At 44.2% G+C, this 16,288-nt stretch overlaps 1 protein-coding gene across 14 annotated transcripts in view; it reads left to right on the forward strand.

The window, feature by feature from the left end:
• The window catches only part of dmxl2 (Dmx-like 2), a 58,164-nt gene that overhangs the window by 12,849 nt on the left and 29,027 nt on the right, over nt 1–16,288 (forward strand). For 11 of the 14 annotated variants that reach the window (XM_079554803.1, XM_079554809.1, XM_079554813.1 and 8 more), the window contains exons 5-25: nt 1,595–1,739; nt 3,383–3,449; nt 5,003–5,172; nt 5,241–5,418; nt 5,513–5,693; nt 5,804–6,019; nt 6,147–6,418; nt 6,977–7,246; nt 7,598–7,827; nt 8,336–8,538; nt 9,546–9,667; nt 9,786–9,875; nt 9,979–10,084; nt 10,280–10,403; nt 11,056–11,279; nt 11,530–11,819; nt 12,321–12,490; nt 12,970–13,609; nt 15,277–15,606; nt 15,688–15,807; nt 15,906–16,041. In XM_079554803.1, coding sequence (XP_079410929.1) covers nt 1,595–1,739; nt 3,383–3,449; nt 5,003–5,172; nt 5,241–5,418; nt 5,513–5,693; nt 5,804–6,019; nt 6,147–6,418; nt 6,977–7,246; nt 7,598–7,827; nt 8,336–8,538; nt 9,546–9,667; nt 9,786–9,875; nt 9,979–10,084; nt 10,280–10,403; nt 11,056–11,279; nt 11,530–11,819; nt 12,321–12,490; nt 12,970–13,609; nt 15,277–15,606; nt 15,688–15,807; nt 15,906–16,041 — 4,284 coding nt within the window. The remainder of the gene's footprint in view (nt 1–1,594; nt 1,740–3,382; nt 3,450–5,002; nt 5,173–5,240; nt 5,419–5,512; nt 5,694–5,803; nt 6,020–6,146; nt 6,419–6,976; nt 7,247–7,597; nt 7,828–8,335; nt 8,539–9,545; nt 9,668–9,785; nt 9,876–9,978; nt 10,085–10,279; nt 10,404–11,055; nt 11,280–11,529; nt 11,820–12,320; nt 12,491–12,969; nt 13,610–15,276; nt 15,607–15,687; nt 15,808–15,905; nt 16,042–16,288) is intronic. The other 3 variants (XM_079554811.1, XM_079554805.1, XM_079554808.1) reach the window with 1 other exon arrangement.

Consider the following 16,288-nt stretch of genomic DNA (forward strand, 5'->3'; position numbering starts at 1 on the left):
ACTGTCGGTTCAAAGGCAGACTGCAGCACACAGCACGCTTTTTGCTTTTTTTTTTATTTGAAGTCATGTAAAATCCATCTTCTTGCCACCTTGTAGTGTTGTATGTTCGCAGATGTTTGTGAAAATAGAGGGCACTGTTAGCGGTGTGTGTCGTATTTGAGCAATCAATGGCCTGCTGTAGGTACACTGCCGTGAGACTCTGCTTCCTGAAAGGTGTTTATAGGCTCAAATAGCCAGGAACCAAACTACTTTTATGTTTCTAAACCAGGGCAAACTGGATGTCAAAAGTATGTACTGTAGGTAGATAAACTTTGTCATTGAAAACCGTCTCCTAGTTCTATCGCTTGCCACTCCCAAAATGGCTCCTTCGAGCTTCAGAACCATTTCCCTGATGAGCAGCTTGTGCCAAAAAGCCATTTGCTTGATTTTTCTTTCTCTGAGTCGGACAGGGCAAGTCTCTGAAGATGATGAACTGAAGCTACCCTGTGGATATTGCAAATGCACTCTCTCTCGTCGAGGATATTAAAAAGGGTTAAAGATCGGAGAGACTTGTGCATTTCCAAAGACGTGCAAATCTGTGCTTCTCCTAATGAACTTAAGTTACTGTGCTTTACCAACTGGCCACTATACAGTTTTCTAGCTATTTATAATCAGCAAATAGCAAAATATGCACTTATTTAAGGAACATAAATTGAGGGCTTATTTTGTATAAAACTGTTACTGCTAACTGTTACTGTTAGCAGTCCGTAGTTCAATGTGCTCTGAAATGTTCATACTGAAAAATGATTAAAAAAAAAAAGAAACCTTTTTAGGAAAATAACAATGATCTTCAGAGTCAGTTCGTCTGAGTCCCACAGTAGCTCACAGCCCTGTGTCCCCTGATTGTTATCCGCCACTGACACAGACATGTTTTGTCTCTCTTTGAGCCGCTGTAGAACTGCGGCAGCCAGATCCACTGGTTTCACCCAGTAATACATCTCTGCCTCCTCTCACTGGCTTTGTGTTTACTGCTATTGGCGACGCAGTGCTCATAATGCACTTGTTATTAAACGTATTGATTGTTTAGAGCTGACGGCACTTAATCAGTTTGGTGAAGTGAAATAAGGACAATAGATCCCGGAATTGGACTCGTTCTTTTTCAGCTTCCAAAATGTGTAGGCGTGTGTGTTCATAGCGTTAAGAGATTTTTGTATGGTAGGTTTGAACAATTCATCTTTTTGTTTGCAAACCTAAAACATGCACAATAGGGTCAGACCTCCAACTAGGTTACCCCCTGACCAGATACAGCTACAATCCCTCTGTTATAATGTGGCCCCTTCTTTTTGCATGTCTGTTTGTATTTGCTTATGGCTTTCAGTAGTTACTTGTTTTGTCTCGTATCCTGTGATGTGACAAGATTGTGTGGCATTTCCAGATCGTTTTTTGCAGTACAATCTCTTTTATTTACTTGTGTACATCGATTTCCATTTCAACCATGTGTTCCAAGTATCCCACTGAATTTGCTCCCTGCCCACTGTTTAAAACAATATACAGCACATGTGACGGGGGACAGCGTGCGGTTCTTGAGTGTGACATGCTGCCCCTCTGCCCGCAGGGAACCGTATTCTGGCAGCCACTGAGCGACTGCAGCTGTGGGCCCCTCCCGTGTCGGACGCCCTGATCGAGGAGGAGGATGGGCAGGCCACGGACGACAAGCCCCACCCCGTCCTCAACGACTGGAACTGCGTCTGGCAGTGCAAGTATGGATTTTGTTAATACTGTGCTCTGTGACACCGCTCGTGCTTCATGTTCTGTCCGTGTTCATTATTGCCTCTGTCATCTCAATTTGGGACTGTGAAAAGTCTGGAGAAAAAATGATTTCAATTGTCAGCCTCTAATGAATGGTAATTTAGCTCGACTTCTATCTCTTACAATGGGTGTCTCTCAAATGTGACAAAATGACAGCTTCTTTTCTACTAGGGATTGCTATTGTAGTTGACTAGTTAGTGTTTTTTATTGTGTTTTTGAAGTATTTTCAGATCAATTATTTACTAAAGATATGTACTGTCGAAAGGTATTAGTATGACATCGAAAGCTCTTCTTGCTTAGAGTATATACGTATCATTTTAAAGGTGCATTATGCAACTTTTTATGTGGAAAAAAAGGTTGATATTTATGCATATTTGAGCTTGTATAAACCCAGCAGCTGTATGAGTGGTCAGCATGGCGCCTTTACTTTCTGTCACAGTGGTCTCTTGGACACTCCAAGATCAATTGTTTGGGAGATTTTCACTCCTGACTGAGAAAACTTGAATAACAATTGATCCATTGTAGAGACCACCGTGATCAAAAGTGTAGGCGCCATGCTGACCACTCACACCGTTGGGTCACAAAAAAGTCAAATACACACAAATATCAATTTTTTTGTTGTTGCATAATGCACCTTTTCTCGATAGATCTACAATAAATTTGCATTTTAGACTTAAAGGGACTATACGAAGTTTAAAAATGTTAAAACTAAGTATTTTCCTCCCCCTACATGTTCCAGCCATGTCCTAATGTGTAGAATGAGCTCAGACCTGTTCACCACAACTTCCTCTAAAATCCTGCACTCAAAAAGGTGTTAATTTGGTCCGAAGTGCCGTCATGCACAAGCTTATTATAGAAGGTGCCGTTACATGTTTGACCTGATGTGGCAGTAGTGAGTATAAAATGCCCAACTTGCATCTAGCCCCTTTAAACAAATCAAAGTTAAATTACAACAATAACTATTCAGTCATAAACTGATGTTATTAAGTTGTATAGTCTGGATGGTTTGAGGAAGTAGGCTATACAAACATTTTGATCTGTCAGAGCTTAAATAACTTCTGCATGTTGCAACAAAATAGTGGTTTCCCAATGGTACTTTTTACCATTTCAATGTGCCCCACTAACTAAAACGAAATACTGTTAAAAAAAAAAGCCTGGCATGTACTAAAATAATTAGTAAGATGTTTGTACCTTTTAAAATAATTTACTTTAAAATGTATAGAAACCTTTATAAACCTGTACGTCTCGATTTTTCCACCGGCGTCTCTTTCAGTAGCCACAACAATAGTCCCGTGCGTCCTGTTGTTTGGTCTGTGTGCTCCCGAATCACCAAACAAACACACTATGAGCCTATTACTAATTGTCACCTGATGACACATGAATGGCCAAAGCCACAGAGAGGGGAAGTGAAACCTCCAATACCCGCAACAAACGTCTTAACAAAGACACTTACTCACCGCATAACAGCTGACTGGAGGCGGGCGCTGGTTTAGAAATCACAGACAAATGGAGAAGTGAAAACCACATTAATAAATCTGGGGTGAACACGTATTATGCAATGATGGCATTACTTCTTTGTTTATGTGTTTTCCAGAACGGCTGCATCCATCCATGTTGCCAAGTGGTCTCCAGATGGTGAATACTTTGCTACAGTTGGAAAGGTACATTTGTTATAAAGAAGTCTACAGCTGGGTGATCTGTCTTAAACCGTGAAAGTTTGCGTTGGCTCTCAGTTGTCAGGGGATTTTCCATCTTAGTTAGGTGTTTGTTTTAATTGAGTTGATTGGAATATCTTCTGCAGCTTCTTCTTAAATAGACCTTTGGCTTGTGGGTTTGATCCGTCACTTTTACCATAAGAGCGAGAAGAAGCTTCTGAAGATAGAATGGTACATGGTTCATGATTTAATTGTAATTTTGACCTACTTTAGATCTACAGTAGTACTTGCCAGACAATTCCTTATGGTTCTTGGTAGTGGTCGACCGGCATGTACTGGGCCGATATACTGACCGATATTTAAGGATTTTACAATATCAGCTTTCGGACAATCTAGCGCTGATAAAAGCCGATATCTCTGGGACAGAAAGTGATAGAGAGACTTCCCGTTTTTGTTGTTGTTTTTTCATTGGAAAGAATAAAGTCACGGCTTTAAAACGAGTCCACAACTCCCTATGCCTCAGGGGAACAAAGAAACATTCGCTCTGAGTTTGTTGAATATAAGTTTCGCTAAATCTCTGTCAATATAAACATGCTGCATGTCATTTTGAAGCACAGAACCTGGAGAATTAATCGCTGAGTTAGTTTTAACCTCCACAATTGTATTTATGATTGTCGCACAAAATGCCGCTAGCAACAGTATGCTAATGCTAACGGCAACTAATCAAAGCTGGGACAGGAACAATGATTGAATCACCTAAAGTAATTCAATAAACCGGCCACTGCTGTGGCCATGTATTTATGTTTTTTATTATAGACCAAACATTTAGAAAAATCGTCCAAAAATATCGGCCAAGCATATCGACATCAGCCAATAAAAATCCCCAAAAATCGGCATCGGCCTTAGAAAAACCCATATCGGTCGACCTCTGGTACTTGACGTAAAAAGTTTGAGCAACACTGATATAAATAGCCAAGCTAATCTGCACATACAAGCTACATCCTACATGTGTACATGCACTGCACATCATGATGGATCTTGTTTGTTTGGATTGTGCAGCTAAACAAAGACATGTTGGTAATTTGACTCCTTTGGCTAGGATTATTAGGGTTTTTAGCCCCTGCAGAGTTGACATACAGACACACACACACACACGCACGCACGCACGCACGCACGCACGCACACACACACACACACACACACACACACACAGACACACACAGACACACACACACACGCACGCACGCACACACACCCACACACACACACACACACACACACACACACACACACACACACACACACACACACTGGCAACAGCCATTTTATTTCACATAAATAGAAAAGATTAGAATAGAACTCAATTTATTGCCATCTGCACAAGTACGAAAAAGTATAAGCAAAGACAAGCATGAATCAATATACTGTAAGACAAACATGGCCAATTTTTAGCAATGCTCATTATTATCAAGTATTTTATTGGCTGACTGTTTTTACCCCCAAACAGCAGTTAACTATTGTCTGTTAAATCTAATATTGATGTCTCTGGCTTGTCCTAGGATGACTGCTTACTCAAAGTGTGGTACCCAACCACTGGATGGCGCTCTGCGGTGGTGGTCCAAGACCCCTCGGATAAAAAGACTCCTGTGCACTTCTCCTTTGTTTATTTGGCCCATCCCCGATCGGTCACGGGCATGTCCTGGAGGAAGACCAGCAAGTTTATGCCTAAGTAAGGAGACACATTGTTTTTAAGAATGTAAATCAGTTTCAAAAATATTTCACTCCTCTATTTTCCAGGGGCTCGGTGTGCAATGTCCTGCTGACGTCGTGTGAAGACGGCGTGTGCAGATTGTGGTCAGAGACTCTGCTGCCGGAGGACAGCCTTCTTGGGGGACAAATATCGGAGAACTCACAGTCCTACAGCTCCAGCCTCCCAGGACTGGCCGGCAAGGACAAAATACAACATGCCTTGGAGGTGAATCAAGTGACTTCTCTTTAAAAATCTTCCGACATGAGGGAAAAAAAAAACAATACAGATCCTCATCCGTGTGTCTTGTTGCGTTTTACAGTCGATCCACCACTTGAAGCACCTCCGCAGAGGCAGGAGGCGGTCTTCTGCTCTGGTGGCCCACAGTGAACTACTGCCCTCTCAGCTGGGCACCCACGACCCCCACACTCACCGACACATCGCTCATCACGCCAACGCCCTCTGCCACTTCCACATCTCCGCAAGCATTAACCCCAGCACAGGTACAACGCATTTACTTATGATTCACCACATACAACAGATAGCTCTCTGGTTTTGGTTTGGGCAATGTTTGTCTCTCTTGTCACATATGTGGTTGTATGTCTTTTGTCAGATATCCCGTCCCTGGCTGATGCTGCTGCCTTTAACTCCGACGACGGCACAGGCGGCGGGGGTTTCGTGGTGCACTGGCTCAACAATAAGGACCTAAGCTTCACTTCTTCTATGGACCTCTTCATGGTGCAGCTGCGCAAGTTTTCTGAGCAACAACTGGAACAGGCGACCGACGACCCCCTCGATCCTGATGGATCTCCCATGAAGTTTGAATTTGGTACAGCATGATTTAAGCATCATACAATAACATGTTATTTAGGAACTGTATTTCCATTCAAACACATAGAAACACTGTATACAGCAACGTTCAGCTTCAGACTTTATATATTACCTCTTCTACGCAGACCTCGATGAGATGTCTGACAAGGCGTCCTCTGAGCACGGTGAGGAGACGGAGCCTGGGGAGCAGGGCAGCACCAAAGCTTCCTCCCCGGGGTCCAGCTCCAGCCTGCCCCTGCCCTCCATGCTGCTGGAGAGGAAGATGGAGACGCTGATTACGGAGTGGAACAAAAGCCCCGACATGCTGTTCACGGTCCACCCGGTCGACGGCTCCTTCCTGGTGTGGCACGTCAAGTATCTGGACGAGTTCAACCAAGGCATTTTCAGACAGGTCCAGGTGGGTGATGCAGTTTTTCCCTCCTTTTGTTTCAGTTTCAAGACCAAAGTAGGTCGTGGTGTGAGGGTAGTTTCATGCAGCGTAAAAAGGAACAGAAACTGCAATTGAGAGTAAAGCAAAACTCTAAGTGTTTTTCTGCCTTGTGTATGATACATCAAATGATACACCTATGCTTTTGGTGTATAAAACCCCAAAATGTCTGTTAGGAATCATCTTAATGCCAAAATAAGATAATTGCCACTATGAAATGACTACATTTTATTGACAATTTATCGATTCCATACATAGTTTTAATTGCATACACATATTTAATAATGATAGCACTGAGGAAAACATTTCAGCTGGTGCGGTTGATCCACATTTGTACCCATTGAGAGTCATTTACAATATTGTCATAGTTGTTGTTTTTTTATTTGTGAAGCAGTAAATCCACTTATTTTCTTATGACAATGACAACTACCATTATATGCTTTCGAGTAAATACTGCTTTTACTATATCATTACAGAGCCAAAGGTCTGATCATACGTTCACACACGTCTTTCTCTCTCCCCCTCCAGGTGTCCTTCTCCTCTCGTATTCCCGTGGCGTTTCCCACCGGCGACGCAAACTCTCTCAGTAAAAACATCCTGATGTACGCCTACACTCTGACAGAGGGGGAGGGCTCTGGGACGGGCGAGCAGGGGAGGGCCGTGCAGCGCCTGCCCCGCTCCGCCTCCGCCTCGGCTGGCCTCACTTCACTGGGCATGAACCCCTCCTCCAACTCCCAGCCCATCACCAGCCCGGCCGTCATGATGGTCTCCAAGCACGTGGACGGATCCCTCAACCAGGTCCCTGTGACAGTGACAAAACCAGACAGAACACAACAGAAAACAATAATGCAATGCTTTTTTAGGAGATAAAATTTTAAATGAATCTGTCTTCCACAAACCACGAAACACAGGAAAATACTTACCTCGTTTCCTGGTAGATACAGGGTTTGGGTTAATCATTACCATGACATAAAGTAGAAGGCATGTCCTGTTTCCATGAGTAATTAACCATTTTATTACACTTTTAGATGCCATGCTATTTCCATCCTATTATGACGCTATAACAAATCTTGATTCCAGTCTTAAAAAGTCTTAAATGCTTCCTTCTATCCCCGGCTCCTATCATGAGTGTGACTTGTCTGTGCGCAGTGGGCAGTGACGTTCGCCGAGCGTTCCGGCTTCTCCAACGTCCTGAACGTGTCTCATAAGTTCCGGTACTGTGGCCACCGCTTCCACCTGAACGACCAGGCCTGCCACACCGTGCTGCCTCTGCTGCTCACCTCGTCCCACCACAACGCCCTGCTCACCCCGCCCTCCGCCCCCGGGAGCATGGACGGGGAGCAGCCGCCCACCCTCCCCATACCCAAAGGACTGCCCAGGTACGCAATTGTATCCTACCATCATAGAAATGCACTGTTCAAAAGGATGATAAACTGCAAATACACGTTTTGTTCATCTGTGGCAGCCATTACCGTATGGCAGTTTCTATCCGTTCATCCATTTTCTTCCCTTTACCTGAGGTCTTTATCCAGGCAGCAGAGATTCTTGGGAAATCATATTGTTGGTTTTGTCCAAGTTTAGACCTGATTCACTGCATATTTAGTCCTAAACCTTGTGCCGTTAATGTTAGTTAATACAGTAAGTAAATTGACTTTGAAACTATATGTTTTCAGTCATGCTTCATTTTAGTTTAGGTGGACATAGATTTGCTGACAGTACGATCTTGGCATCTGTAAACTCAATTGGAAAATCCCGAACTGCCCTGACTATGCAACCCCGAAAGATGATTGTGGCAGACACAATGGAGACGCTTTTAGCATTTTGCAATACAATACATCAACTCATAAATTATGGACACTGAACCCGGGCTATTTTGGTCTCTTCTAGGAAACAGCTCCGTAATGCAGCCACTAGGACCTTCCACGACCCCAACGCCATCTACAGTGAGCTGATCCTGTGGCGGGTGGACCACATCGGGCCCCTGTCCTGCACCGGGGGGGTCTCTGAACTCGCCCGAATCAACTCCCTGCACACCTCTGCCTTCAGCAACGTGGCCTGGCTGCCCACGCTCATCCCCAGCACCGTGCTCGGTAAACATTTTCATTTAGTCTGAACTTTGCACCTATGAAATAGGTAAAAAGTAAACAATTATATGCATGAATTGCCCACTGGGGTCGAATGTGTGTTGGACGGTTGTATCTTTGTATTATAGTAGCAAAAGCTTTCAGAGAATAGCCATGTGGACCAGGTATCTATTTATCTGACGCTTCACCTCTCATCTCAGTACCTTTACCAGAACAGCGTTTGCACTGATAGTGCTATGAAACGGGATATATAGCGTTCCTGTGGTTAGAAGTTTGAAGTACTTCCACACTGTTTCATTCATTGCCTATGATCCCATGGGAAGAGTCTCAAAGTCCTAAGGTCACCTGACGCCCATTAGCTGCTTAAACCTGCATTTTGTATAGAGTATTGGCTAAATTGGAATTTGTTGCCAGTAGTGGTTCTTAGTTAGTGTGTGAGGATTTAAAAGTGGGTCGCGCTTTTTTCAGGAACATTTCTTTCAATGTTTATCTCCTGAAAATGTAATGAAGACACTGCCTCAGTCTTTTAAGATGACTGGGGATGGGTTGTTGATTGAGCTTCATAGGTTTATTCAGTGTTTAAATACAGGATATTTCATTATATTTAAGAGATCAGACTTTGTTTTATGGGTTGGAATAAATCATTTTTTGGGGTCGCTCGCTGCTTGTCATCCTACAGTAATCCCCATTGCCTTACCAGTTGAGTCGTGCAGCCATGCAGTTTATCTATTTAACTATTAAAATAAATTAAATGAACTCATAATTTATGAGTCATTCCAAATAATGCATATACTGGATCCTGTTTAAGATGCTCTTGACTGAGATTTTCCAAAATGTAACTTTCTTAAGGTTCATGAGGTTCATTCAGCATTATAATTAAGTGGAAGAATGTGAAGAAAAAACTATTTTTTGGGAGATTTTTGCATCTGAAGTGTGTGAAGTTTCTAACAGTAGCTAATTTATTCATATGAAGTGGGACGCTGATTAAACTTTTCACATCTCCTCTCCGTCAGGGACATACTGTAACAGTGCCAGTGCCTGCTTCGTAGCTTCAGATGGTAAAAATCTCCGCCTCTATCAAGCTGTGGTGGATGCCAGAAAACTCCTAGATGAGCTGTCAGATCCGGAAACGTCTGTGAGTTGATCATTTTCATTCCGATGTAGCGCCAGAACATTGTTTCTGTTTCTCTTGGTAAATGATTTCCTTTTTTTTTAATGCTCTGTATGGCTTAATTGCGCATGTTCTTGTTTAGAAACTGGTGGGCGAAGTGTTCAACATTGTGAGCCAACAGTCGACTGCCAGGCCTGGATGTATCATAGAGTTGGATGTCATTACAAACCAGGTTAGAGGCACTGCGTTCAAGTTTCAACAACAACATGCTTGAAGAACACGCTGCGATCAATGAATAACCATAGTAACAACAATGTATTGACCTGTACCTACAGTGCGGCGCCAACACTCAGCTGCTGCATGTCTTCCAAGAGGACTTCATTCTCGGATACAAACCTCCGAGAACATACGAAGCTGCACCTCCAGCGTTTGGTGACGGAGGTACAGGACACTTCTGAAGTCGTCGCCTTGTTATATACTTTCTAAACACTGCTGCTACTTTAGGCAACACTAGCTCAATAGAAATCATATTCTGTCTAAGGCATTTAAAAAAAAAAACTATAAAATGTAAGAAATAAAAATCCAATTTGTTTTCTTTCCATTATAAACAACTGCACCATCTCTGCTCGTTTTTAGATTACCAGCCTGCGCCTTTTTCTGAGAAGTTCTTTTTGGTTGTGATTGAAAAGGACCTCAATAGGAACTCAGTGCTTCAAATGTGGCACCTGCATCTTCGATCTGTACAAGCCTGCGTTGGTAAGTTCATACTTATTCAAGATTCAAGATTTTTTATTTGTCAAACCAAGTGGATGGTTTGAAATTATGTTTCTCTCATCCTTGATTGCGGCGCGGGGGGAGGGGGAAGAGGGGTGGGAGGGAGGGTAGGGAGTTCAGCTTCCCGATGGCCTTGTGTTTGAAACTGTTCTTCAGTTGACTGGAACTGACCCGTAGATTCCGCAGTCTCCTCCCTGAACATTACCTTGAACACACTGTGTGATCAGTGCGAAGGGTGCGCAGCGACTGACTAATTCTGTAAAAGTATTTACTGTAGTTTTACTTTTTCTGACCGACATTGTGATTATGATTAGATTTGCTTTTATTTATTATTTTGAAGATTTAATGTGCGGTGCAAAGTTTGATCATGTTCTGGAGCATTACCACTGAATTTGACTTGACAGCATTTGCAGTTTTAGCCATTTAAAAACCACACGGAGACAGGATATGTTGTTGTTTACAGAAGGAATTACATGACCTACATGGAGGTTTTACAACTGCGACCTTCACATTGCAATTTCAATTCGATTTCTTGCCCTCTTATTAATCTCTAGATTAGTGCCCAGCAAGTTACATTTTGTGCCTGTTAACTGTGCATTTTATCGCTCTGCTTTCCCCTTCTGTCCAGACGAGCAGAGTCGGAGTCCAGACTTCAGCTTTCAGAGCCAGTTAATGGTCCCTAATCAGGCGCTGAATGCAGACTCCTCCCCAGAGACCTCTCCCATCAGACCCCTGCCTCGCTCGGCCTCCACAGCCAATCTGCAGTCGGCCAGCAAACTCATCCTCAGCTCCAAACTGGTCTACAGCAAACGCCTGGACCTTCCACACGGTGTGGAGGTGACCAGGGCCACCCCTTCTGCAGGTGAGGCGCTCTGTGTGTGGTGTTTAGCCACAAATTCCTCCTAACACTAGTTCCTATTCAAAATTGACATTTTTATAATGGAGTGTGGAGTTTGCTTGTTCTTCCTGATGTCTGTGTAGGTTTCCCCTGTTAGTCCTCCTCTTTTCCCTCTGAATAGAGATAGAAAAGAGAAATCTCACTGGAGCTAAGATTAATGTCTTCCATTCAAAGTGCCCCATTCATTGCACTAAATTCCTGTTCACATTCACAGGTCACTTGAGTTCCTCGTCCATCTACCCCGTGTGCCTGGCCCCATACCTGATCGTCACCACCTGCTCGGACTCACACGTGCGTTTCTGGCACTGTGCCGTGGAGGGCGCCGACGAGGGCTACGGCGACGATGAGCAGGACAGCCGCGTGTACCGCTGGGAGCCCTGGGCGCTCATGAACGAAGAAGAGGATAACAACAGCGCGGTGTCTGTCTCGGGACGTCCCGTGGCCGTGTCCTGCTCGTACATCGGCAGACTGGCCATGGCTTTCAAGCAGCAGAGACATGGACAGGTAGGAAAATGGGAATGTGTTATCGGAATCACATTACAGCAGGGACTATACAATATATATGCAAATGTGGAGAGGCATTGTTGTGTTGTTGTTGTTTTTTTATATGATCAAAATGTGAGATCTGCCAGGCCTTAGAAGCGCCTCTCCACTTTTATAGATTGCGTCCAATCCTATTCAAGTGCCTGAGCTCAAACTACTAGGATAAAAATCATTGTTCTGGTTTGAGCCTGGGTATAGCGGCCTCACCACAGGCAACCACTATCCCAAGAGTCTCTTTTGAGCGTTGATGTTAGAAAAGTAAACCCATTTTGTGTGTTAATATGAAATGTGAGAAATAAACCCGAACCCTTAGCTTCCCTCGTACTCATTCTAGGCCTGTCCACCCCTGTTCTCTTATCCATCATACATTTGACTGCAGTAAGTGGGTAAAACTTCAGAATAGAAACTGATACTGCTTGTGTGAAGAACGTAAATGTTTGTTACATCTTGATCCCTCCACAGTCTAATTGTGCCCAGGATTTCTCGATGCACGTGTCCATATACGAGTGTGAGTCGACCGGAGGCTCCGAGTGGGTCCTGGAGCAGACCATTCACCTGGACGACTTCACACGCCCCACCTCCACCCTGGACCCTCGAGTCAGCGTGGACTCCAACCTCTTTGTGTACAGCAGGTCAGTGTCATAAACTATACTGCACCTCGTGGATACATAACGAAAGGCCTTTTGTTATATTTTTAAAGGAGATTAAAAGCATGTGGCAGTTTTTCAGTATTTTCTTTTCATCATATACCAGTCATTTGAGATCAATACCAATGCATGTTCAATAGAATTAAAACTCCCAGGGCTATATTCTCATTCTCGCTCACCTGCTTAAACTGAGTAAGGAAAAATGTCCATATGTGTGAATAGAGAAACCAACCTATATAAACTTCATTAAAAATAATGTATTTTAAGAAATTAAAATATTGACATTTAGACTTTTAATAATAGTTCCAGTATTGAAAAAATATAAGTACAACACTGCACTCCATTTAATGTCAAGTACTTCCGAGCAAACATTTAAGTTACATATCCATTTTTGTGCTAAATACTACAAAAAAAAGTGTGTGCCCTGCTACAAATGTTCAATCTTCAACGTCTTCCCGTTTTAGGTCCGATCTGTACATGACCAGGGACCACACCTCTCCCAACATCAAGCACTACGTCCATCTGGACTGGCTTTCCAAAGAAGACGGCTCCCACATCCTCACTGTGGGCGTGGGCTCCAATATCCTCATGTACGGGCGAATCTCTGGGATGGTCAACGAGCAGACCGGCAGCAAAGACGGGGTCGCAGTTATCTCCCTTCCTCTAGGGGGCAGCATAAAACAGGGCATTCGTTCCCGGTGGATCCTGCTCCGCTCCATAGACTTATTATCTTCAGTTGATGGGACACCCTCGCTGCCTGTCTCCCTGTCCTGGGTGCGGGACGGTATTTTGGTGGTGGGGATGGACTGTGAGATGCACGTTTATGCCCAATGGCGGCAGGACGTTAAGCCGGGCGACGGTGATGAGGGTAACCTGTCCTCCGCGGACATCTCAGGAGGGCAAAATCCAGTTTTCGAAGGGAGAGCCCGGTCTAAGAGCGTTTTTGAAAGCAGCGCGGCTGTGGATGAGGCTCTGAGGGCTCCGGCGGGGCTTCAAGAGGGGGGGCTGTTTGAAGCAGCTCACTCGCTCTCCCCCACGCTGCCACAGTACCACCCCACACAGCTGCTCGAGCTCATGGACCTGGGCAAAGTGCGGCGGGCCAAGGTGAGGTGTAATGTTGTTTGTTAAAGATAAATGCTGGTGTTGATATCACCGAGTCACACTTTACAACACGATAATAACATGGAAATAAGATGGGTTCCCAAACTGTTCGGGCAGCGACACTCAAAATACCTACATCAACTATTCAGGATCCAGCACTGTAAAACATAATGAGCATTTATGATCATTTCAGGTACAAAACATTTAAATGGTCACATTTATGTAGAGCCTTTCTACCTGCTTTAGGCCCTCAAAGCGCTTTACATCAAGAAACCGCTCACCTGTTCACACTCTTGTTCATACACCAATGTACTCAGACACTGGAGGTAAGATGGGTGAAGTGTCTTATCCAAGGACACAAAAAAAGGAGGATACGAAACTGCCAACCGTCTGATTACAAGACGACCCGCTCTACTCTCTACGCCCCTGTCTCATTTAAGTGATGTATACATTGCTATTTGACCTAATGTCACTAAAACACGTAATCAATATTACATATATGTTTATGTCATTAATTTAAAAAAAATATTGTCTTGAAATTATCTTGCAACCCCCACCTAAGGGTCCCCCTACTGTGGAAACCACTGTTGTAAGTCCTGACATGACAATTTTGTTATGCTTTGTTATGTAGCAGAAGTGGGAGTCACTTGACCAGTGCTCTAACATGACTTAAAAGAAGAATTAATTGTCCAACAGTGAAAATTAGGCTTAACACCAATGGGCGCTGGCTGCTCTGCTTTATGACCACGACACTGGGGGCCGCCATTGCTCCGCCGTTGCTGTAGTACCTCCATATCGCCACTAGGGCCCCATTGAAAAGCATTGGAGTTTAGACACCTTAAAAGCAACTTTAGCGCCTGGTTTCAATTTTTTCAACACTAGACTAGGCTAGATATTCCTCCTGAGATAGCGCTGGGTTAATCACAATATATGAAACCAGGCTGGTTTTCGTAAAATCTTGTACTTAATGAGGGTCGGACTGTTAGCGTTGGAGCAGCGCGAGCTACACGTCACGCAAGGGCCGAGTCTATGGTGAAAATCCCGCCCGTATGTCCTTTTTAGGAACATGCTTCGTCAGAGCTGGGGAGCCGTGGTCATTATGGTAAACGGGGAGGAGTGAGCAGAAGACGTCCATTATTTTTACAGTCTATGCTTAACACTTTCATTTGGGACTTGAGGTGACTTGCTGGATAAAACTAGAATTGGCAAAAGCTTTGACTTGACCTGACTTGACCCTGTGACTTGTATTTAGTGACTTACTCCCACCTCTGCTGTTTAGTGTTAGATGACTCAAATTTCATAGCCTCTTGTGCCATAACCAGGTTGAACTCTGCTCCCACATTATTGTACTGTTGTTGTGTCTTTGAGCAATACACCTCATGACTGATGCAAAGTGCTTTAAGTGCCTGTGGAGCTTGAAATATTATACCATCTTCAGAAGGATCAAAAACATGTACCAGATTGGGTTCCCATCAATTGCCAGTTTATACATCGCAAGGTTATTACATCAAGCTTAAGTGCTTTTGTTCGCTTGATATTATAGTTGATTAGACTCTGACACCGTCCTCATTAAAGAGGAACACAGAAATCCCTTCACTTGCCTGACAGCGCTTTAAACTTACATGGTTCTTTTCCCCATTATAATAACCCCCCTGTCTTGTTCTCCTCAGGCCATCCTCGCTCACCTGGTGAAGTGCATCGCCGGTGAGGTTGCCGTGGTGAGGGACGTCGAGGCGGGAGAAGGCGGGTCTCGTCGTCACCTGTCCCGAACCATCAGCGTGACGGGCAGCACGGCAAAAGACACCATCGTGGCCGGGCGGGACGGGGGCAGGGACTACACCGAGATCAACTCCATCCCCCCGCTGCCCCTCTACGCGCTGCTGCTGGCCGACCTGGACACGCCTTACAAGGGGGCGGAGGAGGCGGCCAAGGGGGCGAAAGCGGCAGATGGAGAGGGCACGCAGAAGTCCGCAGAGGACCAGTATACTGACCTCTTCCAGGTGAATACCGCTAATATATGTTTTCAATATTCATCACACAGCATTGCATTGCAGTTTAAAATGTCCTCTTCTCTTTGACAGGTGCAGACAGTCACTACAGACGACTTTGTGAACTTTGCCACCGACAAACCAGAGAAGAAATCCAGAGTTATTAACCTTTCCCAGTACGGGCCGTCCTTCTTCGGACCGGAGCACGCCCAGGTAAAACTGCAACGTTCCTTCAGTACTACAATGCGTTGCGTTACCTACTAGTATTAACTATTTATTTGCTTTTTGTGTGTCTCTCTGTGCTGAATCAGGTTTTGTCCAGTCACCTCATGCACTCCAGCCTCCCAGGACTGACCCGACTCGAGCAGATGTTTTTAGTGGCTTTGGCCGATACCGTGGCAACGACTGGCGCTGAGGTCACAAGCTCCAATGACAAGCAGTACACGGGTAAACGTTACTTACTGAATCCCTTTATATAGTCAATTGTCAAGTGCCTGTGTCGTTTTTCATGATTAGAGTAATTCCAGAAATGTAATCCTACAATGGTGCCTTCAAATTAGTCCAACACTTAAATCGCCCACAAACCTTTTGGCCTTGACCCATTGTTTGAAAACTGCTGGTATTTTGTCTTCATATCATTAGTATTCCCAGAGGTTTTGTATATAGACAGTGATTAAATGTTCCAGATATGGTC

This window comes from Gobius niger, assembly GCF_951799975.1.
Source record: "Gobius niger genome assembly, chromosome: 4".
Lineage (NCBI taxonomy): Eukaryota > Metazoa > Chordata > Actinopteri > Gobiiformes > Gobiidae > Gobius > Gobius niger.